Source organism: Myotis davidii, unplaced genomic scaffold (assembly GCF_000327345.1).
Source record: "Myotis davidii unplaced genomic scaffold, ASM32734v1 scaffold168, whole genome shotgun sequence".
NCBI classification, from domain to species: Eukaryota; Metazoa; Chordata; class Mammalia; order Chiroptera; family Vespertilionidae; genus Myotis; species Myotis davidii.
This window is the reverse complement of record NW_006383016.1, coordinates 519,050-531,504: the sequence shown is the minus strand read 5'-3', so window position 1 is coordinate 531,504 and position 12,455 is coordinate 519,050. Positions and strand designations below refer to the sequence as shown.

At 44.0% G+C, this 12,455-nt stretch overlaps 1 protein-coding gene across 1 annotated transcript in view; it reads left to right on the top strand.

Annotated features, from left to right (window-relative positions):
- Nucleotides 1-12,455, top strand: part of CHN2 (chimerin 2) — a 114,717-nt gene that overhangs the window by 97,956 nt on the left and 4,306 nt on the right. Inside the window, exons 8-11 of the mRNA XM_006778972.2 lie at nt 4,896-4,980; nt 8,010-8,183; nt 9,400-9,477; nt 11,667-11,804. Of these exons, the coding sequence (XP_006779035.2) occupies nt 4,896-4,980; nt 8,010-8,183; nt 9,400-9,477; nt 11,667-11,804 (475 nt within the window). The remainder of the gene's footprint in view (nt 1-4,895; nt 4,981-8,009; nt 8,184-9,399; nt 9,478-11,666; nt 11,805-12,455) is intronic.

Sequence of the window (12,455 nt, the reverse complement as noted above, 5' to 3'; positions counted from 1 at the left end):
CTTTGAAAGTTCTGATGAGAGGAAAACTAGACATGTAACTTTTAGTCATCAAATGTGGACTGAGGACTGACTATGCGCCAGGCACTGCCAGGTGCAAGGAAGGCGGAGGTGACATGAGAATGGGACCTTGTCCTCTCCTGGGTGGCTCTCTCCCAGTGGGTGTTGCTCCCGGAGGACCTTGGCATTATGTGCCGGCATTTCTGATTCTCATGACTGGGTTTACCAATAGCTGAGCATGCCTCAGGCCCGGCGAGACCCCTCCACCAGGAGTTGTCTGGCCCCAATATCAATAGTGCTAAGATTGAGGATAATTGAAACAGACAATGGGGTGTAGGAAAGGGGGGCTGGAGGGCATTGAGGAGGGAAGTGTCAAAAAAAAAAGTGTTGCCAAAACCGGTTTGGCTCAGTGGATAGAGCGTTGGCCTGTGGACTGAAGGGTCCCGGGTTCGATTCCGGTCAAGGGTGTGTACGTGGGTTGCGGGCACATCCCCAGTGGGAGATGTGCAGGAGGCAGCTGGTCGATGTTTCTCTCTCATCGATGTTTCTGACTCTCTGTCTCTCTCCCTTTCTCTCTGTAAAAAATCAATAAAATATATTTTTTTTTTAAAAGTGTTGTATTGTTGCTCTTCTATTCCTGAGAGGAAATTAGCTACCAAATGAAGGTGTCACTTTAGGCAATGGGGCGATTCCCCAGCAGCTGGGTGGTCGTGGATGTTTTAGAAATGAACCCCTGTTTTAAATGCATGAGAAGAGCTTCTGAATAGAGTTATCTGAGGGTCAGCGGGGCCCGGGCTGAGAAACAGGCTCTCGGCTGCATCTGCGCAGCTGGCCCCGCAGGGACCCGGGAATCTTCTGTGTCCCACCGACCGGCGCCCCTCGGCGGGTTTTCGCACATCTGAAAAGGTTCGCTTCAAGGCCAGCGTTTCATCTGAGCTTGCAAGACAGGAAAGTCCCAAGTTTAACCTAATTCCTCACAAGTTCAATGTCACGTGATTCTGGGAAACGCAGGAGGAACCGTGGGCTGAGGCTGGGGGCCCAGCGCTGCTGATGGCAGATAGGCTGCCTTCCTCCACCTCCCTCAGTGACCTGGGCCAAAGCCTGACCGGGTGACCTCCACACCCAGTGACGTGGAGCTGGGAGTGACCTCAGCCCCCTCCCGCCCCCTCCTCTGTGCATATCAAGCAGCTAAGGAAAAACTGCCTTTGACCCAGGGTCTTTTGAAACCCAAATAAGAGAATAAAGTTCTCATTTTTCATGTAAATGATAACAGTGACAGACTGAGGTGATAGGGTTTCCGTCTATACCAGTGGTTCTCTACCAGGGCTCCTTTGTCCCAGGGGCACATTTGGCAATGTCTGCAGACATCTGTGGTGGTTTCAGCCCAGGGTTCGCTGCCGACATCGGTGGGCAGAGGCCACGGTCACTGCTACACGTCCTACAGTGCACCCAGACTGACCCGGTCCCAAACCTTCAGCGTGCCAGGGCTAAGAAACCTGGATGTTTGCTGAGAAGAAAAAGCAGAATGTCCCAACTGCTGCACATCATAAGCAGCTCCGTCTACAACCTGGGCTGAGCTGATTATCACTGGGGCGGCCCCTGCCTTGACCCATCAAAACATACTTGTTATAGAAACCAGCAGGGATTACTGCCTTCCAGCCCCGCAGATGTGAGACAGGTGTCATCCTGCTCACTCACAGTGTCATGTCAGGGGTACTTCCTCGGCGCCTGGGCTTTTCCTTGGCCATTCCTCTTGCTCTTGTTTCCATGCACTGGCCATTCCTGGGCTCATTGTCCAACATCCCTTATCTCCTGCGTATCATCGTCTTCTGTTTGGTGTGGTTTTTGAATTCCAGGCAGACCAGGCCCAGTATAATAGCCTTGGGCAGACATTCTTCCTGTCTGGGGTATTTTCTTCCTGTCTGGGGTATTTTCAGTTCTGCCCTAAAGTTTGCAAAATGTTCTCTCTTTTTTTTTTTCTGAAAAGATATTCTTGAAAATCAATAAACTTCAGCAAATGGAAAAGGCTGATTAGTGGCTTTTCAAGATATGGGGTGTTTCGTTGGAACGTTTGACATAATAACTCAGCCCGAAATAACATGGGTTCGGAGAGTGTCCCTGCATTCACTTGTAGGCTACTATTCAGAGAGTGTCCTTGTGGACCCAAAAGAAAACCGGACACTCTATCAGCCGTGAAAACAAACAGTGGCCCATCACAAAGGGGAAAGTAGGCCGTGGGCCTAAAATAATGTTGAACTAACTTGACGTTCCCCTCCGCCCCTTTTTGTTTATCTCTGGGGGAATGTGTGGACACACGGAGCGAGTTGCTACTCCGAAGTGCCTGCCTGCATTTGTTTCACTGGAGAAATGAGATCGCAGGCAGTGGGGATATATTGATGGAAAGGATGTTGGTAATCATGGGTGAGGCTAATCAGCATTAAATGTAATATTGATATGTTTAATTATTGTTTTAAATATTGGCAAAAAGGGAAATTTCAGAAAATCTATGATTAGCATATCATATATTTCCTGAGCATTGAGTCAGCCAGTTTTTCGTTTGGTCAATGTGTAGTAAACATGGTAGCTACTCTCCTCGTTTCTAAACTTTGCATTTTCATTTTGACCCCAAAGTATGGAGGTATTTCCCATGCAATTTCTTTATCCACTAGAGATATTCCAGAGAATTCGGTCACTTTTTTTTTTTAAAATATCTTTCAAAAACCAAGCCCACCGCCATTGGCTTTTGGCTACGCTGTTTTCACTTCTTGGAATGTTTTCCCAAGTGCTCTGCCTCCACAGTCAGCTCTATTACTTCTCCAGCAGCTCAGTGTTTCCCAGCCTGGTGAACTCCTATCCATCCTTCAAAACCCAACTTTCCCCAGCCTTCTCTGAAGCATGTGTTATAGCATGTGTTATTCTCTCCAGCACATTACCAGAGGGTAATTGTTTCTGTGGCCTATTTATTCTTGTAGATGAGATCCTTGAGGGTAGGGAGGTCTGGGCTCCTCCGATCTATTTTGACTTTGTATCTTTGTGGACTTCTCCAGTGCCAGGTTCAAAATAGGCAGTCAGCATGCCAATGAGTGAATGATGAATGAGAGGGTGGCAGGTGTTTGACATAACACTAATTCACCTCTCTGACATCCTTCCCCTAATATAATGCCACTTCTGAAACATACCCAGTCTCCCTATGTATGCGACTTGTTTCTGACCTTTCCACTCGAATCCACTGGCCTGTTTGTCCATCCTGCCTGGTGTTTTCCTTTTGTAACTATAGACATCTTGCTAGATGTGTTTTCCTACGCTCTTCTACTCACTCGAAATTATCATGGGCTATTCTTTTCTTCTCTATTCTTCCATATGGAATTTAGGGTCATCGTGTCAACTTTTGTGGAAAGCACCACAGAACAGAGACTTTTACTGAAATTGCATTGGATTTATAGATTCATTCAATTCAGTTGGAGGCTAATTAACCTATTTATAACATTGGGTATTGCCATACATGAGTATAGAATATTTGTGTCTGTGATGTCATTTATTAAATTACTAGAGGCCTGTGCCCTCTCGCTCCCCTAAGTGGGCCTAAGCCAGCATTCAGACATCCCCTGAAGGGTCCTTAGGGCTGTCGCAGAGGCGGGAGAGGCTCCTGCCACCGCCACTGCACTCAGCAGCCATGAGCCTGGCTTCTGGCTGAGCGGCACGCCCCCCACGGGAGCACACTGACCACCAGGGGGCAGCTCCTGTGTTGAGCATCTGCCCCCTGGTGGTCAGTGCACATCATAGTGACTGGTTGTTCTACCATTCAGTCGATTTGCATATTAGGGTTTTATTATATAGGATATTCTAATTATTTTAGAGTGTTGTTGTTATTGTAAATGGAGCCTTTGCTTTTTACTATTTAATAAAATGGTGTTACTTCTATAGAGCAATGTTGATTCGCAGGCTGATGCTCTATCTACTGAGCCAGACCAGCCAGGGCAATGCTGATTTCTACATATTACTCTTTTATTAAGCAAACTTGGCCTCATTTCTTCTTCCAATCATATATTATATTTCCTGTTTTCTTTTGTTATGCTGGCTAAACTCTATAGAATAATACTCAAGAGAAGCATTGATAGCAGGCAGCCTTATCATTTTGCTGACTTTGAAGGAAATTATTCTAATGTTCCGTCTTAAATATTATGTGTAACATAAATACCTTTAATCAGCTATTTTTAGGAGAATCTCCTCTATTCCTAGCATGTGAAATGCTATTATTATGAGTAAATGATGAATTGTGTTTGATTGTTGGTATTCTAATTTTTGAAATGCTGATGTGGTTTCTTTCGTTTTGTTATTGGGGTGAATTCTAGTAATATGTCAACTACCTTAAATTCATGAAAATAAACTATCCTTGGTCAGGACATTTTTTAAATATAAAGCTATATTCAGTAGGATCTTTTTTAAAGAATGTTTACATTTATATTCATAATTGAAATGGTCTATAATTTTACTGCCAGGGGGCCACTTTAGTCAAAAGGACAAAAGCTGAGCTAATGCAGCTGTAGCGACCAGCTCGGGCCACCTTGGGTTGGTCCACACAGTGCCTTGTTTGGGTGGTGAGAATCTCATTCTTCAGCTGATGCCATGGCCCTATGATCTTACTGTTTCTCCTCATTCCTTTCAAACTCCGGCCCTGGGCATGGTAGATCCATGTAGGATGTTCAAAGATCAGAGCACATCTCTGTTCTCTCTGGTCCATTTGCAGCTCTGCCTCCCTGGAGAGAACAGGCCCAGCGAGGGATGCTCACTGCCACTAAGACCTTTGTGTCTTGACTTCATGCATTTGTTGCATAACTGGGGCCATCTGCCCCAAAACGACTGAATTTTCTGACACTCTTCTTCTTTTTGGATCACAGGTCCACACATTCCGGGGCCCGCACTGGTGTGAATACTGTGCCAACTTCATGTGGGGGCTTATCGCCCAAGGGGTCCGGTGCTCAGGTAGACATGGAACTTTCTTTATCCTTCTTTCATTTATATGAAGTGCCACCATGTTGAGCTGGAAGGCAACTCTCCAGAGCTTGGAAGTAGGCCCAGATTTGCTCAAAAGTCTAGCTTTCTGGAAGGTTCGAGGCATCCTTCCAAGTATTTGCTAGAGTGGAGAGGAATGGCTTGTTTATGTAAGACAAGAAAAATGCAAGCAAATGCACTTCTGGAGGCACCTACCTGCCTCCCCAAATAGGCAGGATTCCTTAAAAGGAAACAAAATTAATTCCAATGGAATCATATAGATAGAAAAACCACTTTTCTTTGTCATCCCCACCGGTAGTGATGCCTGGAGGGTTCAAGTAGATGCTCATGTATGTCTGTTAACTCTACCTGTCCCCACCCCCCATCCATGAGACAAGCAGTAAACATACGCTCAAAAGCAGTCTTTCCAGAAATGATCCAGATACTCCCATTAACACAAAAGACTCAGCGAGAGCTACAGAGCACCTCCCGGCTAAACCCCTGAGCAAAGTGGTAGACTATCTGAAGTACTCAGTGATATGAATTCAGCCTGCCTGCTTATACTCACCAAAAAGATCCCTAATTGCTGGTATTATCCAATTTCAGCAAGAAATTGGTCCAAAGTCAATATTATGAAAACAAAACTCTGGGATTCGGATTAGCTTTGAACAGCAAATTTCTCAGGGATAAAAGGGTGTTTCTCTCCAGTGCCACCATATAGCCTCATATTCCGCTGAGCAGCAGGAAACCTGCAAACTGATCATTAAAGGGTAAAAGAACAATCCCTGCCTCTCCACTCTCCAGATTTTACATATTTTAAGCATTTTTAAATGAAACACACTTCATTTTTAGTATATGGAGATGTATTAGTTGGAAAAACCTGAATATTTTTATATTTGTTATAAAACATCTTCATTTTAATAAAATATCAGGATTTCATTTTGCATAAACACTGTTGCTTCAGCTATTAACACGAAGTATATAAGGAAGTTGAGAATAGAATTATTATGTAAGCCAGCATTTCCACTTCTAGCTATATACCCCATGGAGAGGAAAGCAGCCATTCAAACAGGTCATTGCACACCCATGTTTAGGGCAGCATTTTTCACAATAGCCAGAAGGTAGCAGCAGCCAGCAATGGGTGAATGGATAAACAAGATGTGGTCTATCCATACAAGGGAATATTATAGGAAATCCTGTCATAGGTTACAATATGAATGAACCTGGAGGACATTACTCTGAGTGAAATAAGCCAGTGAGAAAAGGACAAATACCATATGGTTCCACTTATGTGAGGTAACTAAAGTAATCACATTCAGAGACAGAAAGTAAAACGTGGTTGCCAGGAGCCAGGGGATGAAGGGTCTGGGGGATTCATATTCAATGAGTACAGAGTTTCCATTTGAGGAAATGAAAAATATTTTGGAGATGGATGGTGGTGATGATGGCACACAATGTAAAGGTGCTTAAGACCACTGAACTGTACAGTTAAAAATAGTTAAAATTGTGGATTTTGTGTATTGTATCTTTTACCCTAGTTTTTCCAAATTGTTTTAAATGAAGTTTGTAAAGATACAGTAGAAATAATGAAATAACTTAAGAACAGCTAAGCAGGTATCTTTGTGTTTTCTATCACCGTGTTTGCGATTTCTCTGATTGAATTCTCACATAGTGTCCACCACTCCCCAGTCTTTACATATATTAGCTTATCTGATCCTCATGATAACCCTACAACTAGGTCTATTTTATCCTCATTTTATAAAAGAGGAACCAAGCAAGAAGACCAACCAATTCTATTTAGTTCAGTTGGCCAAAATTTACATCTACTAAGTAAATTTATCAAAATCTTATTGAAGTTCACTTGAGCTTTGGTGACCTTCTCACGTTGATGAAGCTGAAATGAATGAGAACAGTTTTTCCTTTGGAAGGAGAGTAGGCAGAGAGAACTTGGCCGGTACACATTACATAAAGATCATCTAGTGATTTTCAAAAATAATTTTTTGATGATTTTACAAAAGTTTAATGTGGTTAAGTGCTTTTTTTGCGTTAAGTGCTCTTTTTTTTTTTTTGCAAAGTAGCTGATTATAATATTTGTCATATGTATAATATATATATCTTAGAATATAGTATATCATTATTATAGTTTTTCTTTATACCTAGAAAGACAAGTAATATTAGAAGGCACTTTGAATAAGCAGCACATCAACTGTGAACAACTTCGACATTAAATTTTTATTTTCCAGCATGTAGACTGGGCTCTGTTATTGTTTGAGAAATTCCATCAGTGGATCCCAACTGCTCTTGAGGCTTTGCTATGCTCACAATGCGTTCAGTGAACTAGAAAGCCCCTTTTCAGCTTTAGATCTTGATATGAGCTTTATAAATAATTACTTGCATCATCACGTTTCATGGCATTGTTCTGCATTGTAAGCCCTCAGGTACTCCCACTGGTGTCCAGGTAGGCATCATTCCCACTCGCAGGTGTCAAAGTGAGGCAAGTGGCAGGAGAATGGCCTCCTCCCACTGCCCACAAGGAGGAAGAGAGTGGGAACTGTGGGCACCTCTCCAGGAAGGGGTTCGCAGAGAGAGTAATCTTGTCTCCCACAAGAGGAGCAACGAGGATTTAAGAGAAACAACCGAGCAGAAGTCCTACGCGCCCACTATGAGCCACGACTAGCTCTGAGACTCCACACCCAAAAGCCCACATGTGGCCACAAAGGTCCCAGGCCCGAAAGGGAAAGAAACATACAAACAATCTGACTAATGACCAAAACTATCCCAGTGAGATCAGTCCAGCAGCAGAGAAAGCTTCGTGAGAACAAATGAATTATGTAAGAGTTTCCTGAATACATTCAGATTTCACACTCCTTGGATGGAGAGGACCACCTCTGAGTGGGGTGAACTCCAGGGAGATGCGGCAAACCCTGGGCTGTTCTCGCCGTTTATTTTTGGTAACGTGTCATTTGTGCAGGGCTTTGGCCGAAGGGCAGGGCCATCTAATGTGGCTTCTTTGTTTCCAGACTGCGGGCTGAACGTACACAAGCAGTGCTCCAAGCACGTTCCCAACGACTGTCAGCCGGACCTCAAGAGGATCAAGAAGGTGTACTGCTGTGACCTCACCACCCTGGTGAAGGCGCACAACGCCCAGCGGCCCATGGTGGTGGACATCTGCATTCGGGAAATCGAAGCCAGAGGTTTGGAAAAGGCCCCTTGATATAAGGATTTGATTTTTACTGTTGCCAAGGAAACCTTCTTAGAATCGTTAAATTGACTCTCCACTGTTGATGTAGGAAAAATGGTCTGCACAGGCTCACGTGCACATGCGTGCACCCACACACACGAACTAAATCAATTTCTGTTTCATTCATAAACTAGTCATGTGTGAAGTGCTTCCATGTATGCATTCAGCACATGCTTGCCAAGCATTTGTCATGCGCTGCACATTGAAGATATAAAAGGCACATTTATTTGGAGGTATATAATTAAATTAATCATATGTAAACATTTAACATATTATCATATTTATGACTAAATAATATAAAGGCTATAAATTTGTGTTAGTTTTTAAATTTTCAATTGCAGTTGACATTCAATATTTCATTAGTTTCAGGCTTGCAGCATAGTGATTAGATATTTATATACCTTAGAAAGTGATTCTCCCAATCAATCTATACACCTGTGCCATACACAGTTATTACAATATTTTTTAAACATTTTTATTTATTTCAGAAAGGAAGGGAAAGGGAGAAAAAGAGGGAAACATCAATAATGAGAGAGAATCACTGATCAGCTGCCTCCTGCATGTCCCACACTGGGGATTGAGCCCGCAACCCAGGACCAGGAATCGAACCATGACCTCCCAGTTCATAGGTTGACACTCAACCACTGAGCCCTGCTGGCTGGGCTACAATATTTTTTACTACATTCCCTGTGCTGTACTTTACTTCCCCGTGAGTATTTGGTGACTGTAAAAGGCTATAAAATTGGGCTGTTTCAACAAAATCAGGATAATATGTATCTCACACCTGCATACATTGATGTGTGTGGCACATGGACTAAGATGATGTGGAAGAGAACGCAAGTAGCTGCCTGAGGCAGTGAAATCGCATCCAGCAGGCTCATGAACAAAACAGGCAGGAGATCATGTGGATGAGAATCATAAACATGGGTTCGCTTTAGAAAGCCAGACAGGAAGATGCCCCCATCACTGAGGTCTCCACCGTCCCGCAGCAAATGAAGACATGTGTGTGGAAATGGAGACGGATGAGTCCAAGTGCCGATGGAACAGTGGATGATGTAGAAGCACTGACAATTTTGCTCATTTCCCGATAGCACACAGTGCAGATATGAAATTAGAGTGGTTCTTAGATGTTGCTGGAAGCTGGTTAAAGTCTGTCTCTTTTTTAACAGGATTAAAGTCGGAAGGTCTTTACAGGGTCTCCGGGTTCACCGAACACATCGAGGATGTCAAAATGGCATTTGATAGAGGTGGGCTTGCGCCTTCTTTTTTATTTAATTCTCACCTGAGGATATTTTTTCCATTGATTTTTAAAGAGTGAGTGGAACAGAGGGAGGTGAGAGGGAGAGACAGAGAGAGAAACATCAATGTGAGATAAACACATCAATTGGTTGCCTCCCTTATGAGCCCCGACCAGGCCGGGGATCCAATCTGCAGCTACTAGTAAGGTACGTGCCCTTGACCGGGAATGGAACCTGTGACCCTTCAGTCCGTGGGCTGACACTCTAACCACTGAGCCAACTGGCCATAGCATGAGCTTGAAAGCCAGGTGACTTTTTAGTGCCCTGTCTTTGGGAACCAGATTTTATTCAAGCTGAGACTGAGAGCTGTTCTTCAGGAAGCTGAGGAGTAATCTCGTTCTCCGCCTCTCTGGGGGGGTGCTTTTATTAAGTGTGGACAAGTGACCACACAAGGAAGTGAGTTTAAAATACTCCTTGAATGAATGGGCAGCCAACGTTTGGTGCCATTAAATTCTTGTGTTGGTTGCCCAACACTTCTCCTTACTCCCGTGGCACCAGGATATGCTCTGTCTCCCCATGTCAGGATCCTATTGGCTCTTCTCCTTCTCCTGAAGCTCCAAACAAGAGAGCAGAAGGGAGGGAGTGGGGTCCCCCACACAGTGAGTTTGGGGAAGCCAGTGGAAGTACAGGAGGTAACTCCTTTTGTTCCTTATGCCTGTGTCATATGCGCCCCAGGCCATGTGACACAGTCCTAAGGGAACTTTTTAAAAATGCAGATCACCACGGCCCATTGTGGGGACTCATTCAGAAAGCTGGGTGAGCCCAAAATTCTGTTTTTCTAATGAATAACTTAGTGAATACTGGTGCAGCCAGTGGAGGGGTGGAACCTAGCCCGCTAGCTAGAACCTCCACTCCCTAGAATAGTATCCACGGTCTCTGATGATCTGGTCACCCCGTCTGTTCAAGCTTATGGCCAGTTCCTCCTCCCTGTACACTTTGCACCCCGGCAACACGGAAACCCACCTTACTGTTTTCATGGACAAGCCCCTCGGCCCGCGTCGTTCTGTCCATCCATAATGCGCTCACATCTCTGCCTGGAACCACTCCCTGTTCACCGGGTGTCTGCTTGTCCTTCCTCTTCCCTGAATCCTCGCTGACCGCCCACCCCACGCTGACCTACGAGTTCCATTTCCTTTGCTATGCCCCCCTCCCTGTTTCCACGTCTCCAGCCCAGCGGTCTTCCAGTCTCCTTGGAGCTGCTGAGTTGCATGCCTGACTCCCAATCTGACAAGAGCTGTTAAAGAGAGTGTGCCCTTTCTTCGCTGACTCACTGGGGCTTCAGAGTGCCTGGCACACAGTAGATTCTCAATACAAGTTTGTAAAATATGTGAGTGGGATCGTGTGGCCTATCTGCTACACTCTCACTGCTCTCTGGGCATCAGCTTTTTTTATCCTCAGAACCAAATTTGCTCAAGCACTTGTTCTTTCAATTCTCTGTATAAGAGAAGATGCGAATAGTCTCTCAATAAAACAGATTTTGTTCAGAAACATATCCTAGTATGTGCCCATTAAATTGGACTGAGAGCTACGGAGGGTAAAACAAAAAATCAAAGATTTTTGAGAATGATTGTAAAAATAGTAAGAAATATAATATTGCCTATACATGAGGCAAGGGCAAGGTTTCCCAAAATAAAGTCCTAGGGACTGGGAGGAGGAATCGAGCTAAAAGCATCTTCAGTGAGCCTGAAAGAGGCAGTAGAAACTGAAGATATTCAACAATTATTGTGTGTATATCATCTTCAGATCCAAGTTCAAAAAATACTGGTAGAACTATTTAAGGACTTACGGATTTTTTTTTTTAATTATAAATTTGGTTGTTACTGTATTCTACTATGAATCTGGGTACAATCCAGAATATGAATTTTGGGTTAAATTTCTACTTACCAAATTACCGTGAGCTGGGACCCAAATAATCATTGTAAGTCTATTTCGCTACCCTTTCTGGCTACACTAACCCTCAGACCCAAAATTCCTCTCATCAAACTCCTTTGTGTTACTCCCGGCACCTCAGCGTGATTGGAAATAGTCAGCTGAGACTGTACGGGAGCACTTGTTGGATTTTATTTTCCTCCCTAGGCATGCTTTAACTTGGTCAGATCAGCTCCTCATTAGGAATTGGACCATTGATTGTTTTGCAGATGGTGAAAAGGTAGACATATCTGCCAACCTCTACCCAGACATAAACATCATCACTGGAGCCCTGAAACTGTATTTCAGAGACTTACCCATTCCTGTCATCACCTATGATACCTATTCCAAGTTTATAGAAGCAGCAAGTAAGTAATAAGAACCAATTTTTCATTCGTATCAAATGTTTAAGTACAATGCTTTTGAATTCAAGAGCATTCAAATGCAGAGCTGTTGAAATCATTGCCTGAGCGGCTTGCTTTGCAATTAACCACAATGGCACAGTTCATGGGAAAGCAGGCACTGGGCCCCAGCTGCGTGGAGCCAGCACCAGGACAGCTCGGCTGAGCTGAAGCCGCATGCCAGGCAGCTGTCTCTGCCCATCAGCCCGTCTGTGCCGGGAACCTGTGCAGGCCTACTTTGTTAGACGCTGAAAGCAAGAATGTGTCTGCAGTAGAAAAAATTAGGTGTTCTTCAGTGAGGACTGTGGAGATTAGCTGCTTTCATCATCAGGGAGAATGCTGTTGCTAATCGATTGTAGCCATACCCCAAGTTTTTCCCATTGATGCTATTTCAAAATTAACAACAGGCCAGTGCTATGCTAGGAACTCTCATCACTGTCCTCTCGTTTCATCTTTTTTTTTTTTAATTAAATCTTTATTGTTCAGATTATTACATTTGTTCCTCTTTTTTCCCCCCATAATTCCCCTCCTCCCAGTTCCCACCCCACCCCTGCCCTCACTCCCCACCCACTGTCCTCATCCATAGGTGCACGATTTTTGTCCAGTATCTTTCCGCAT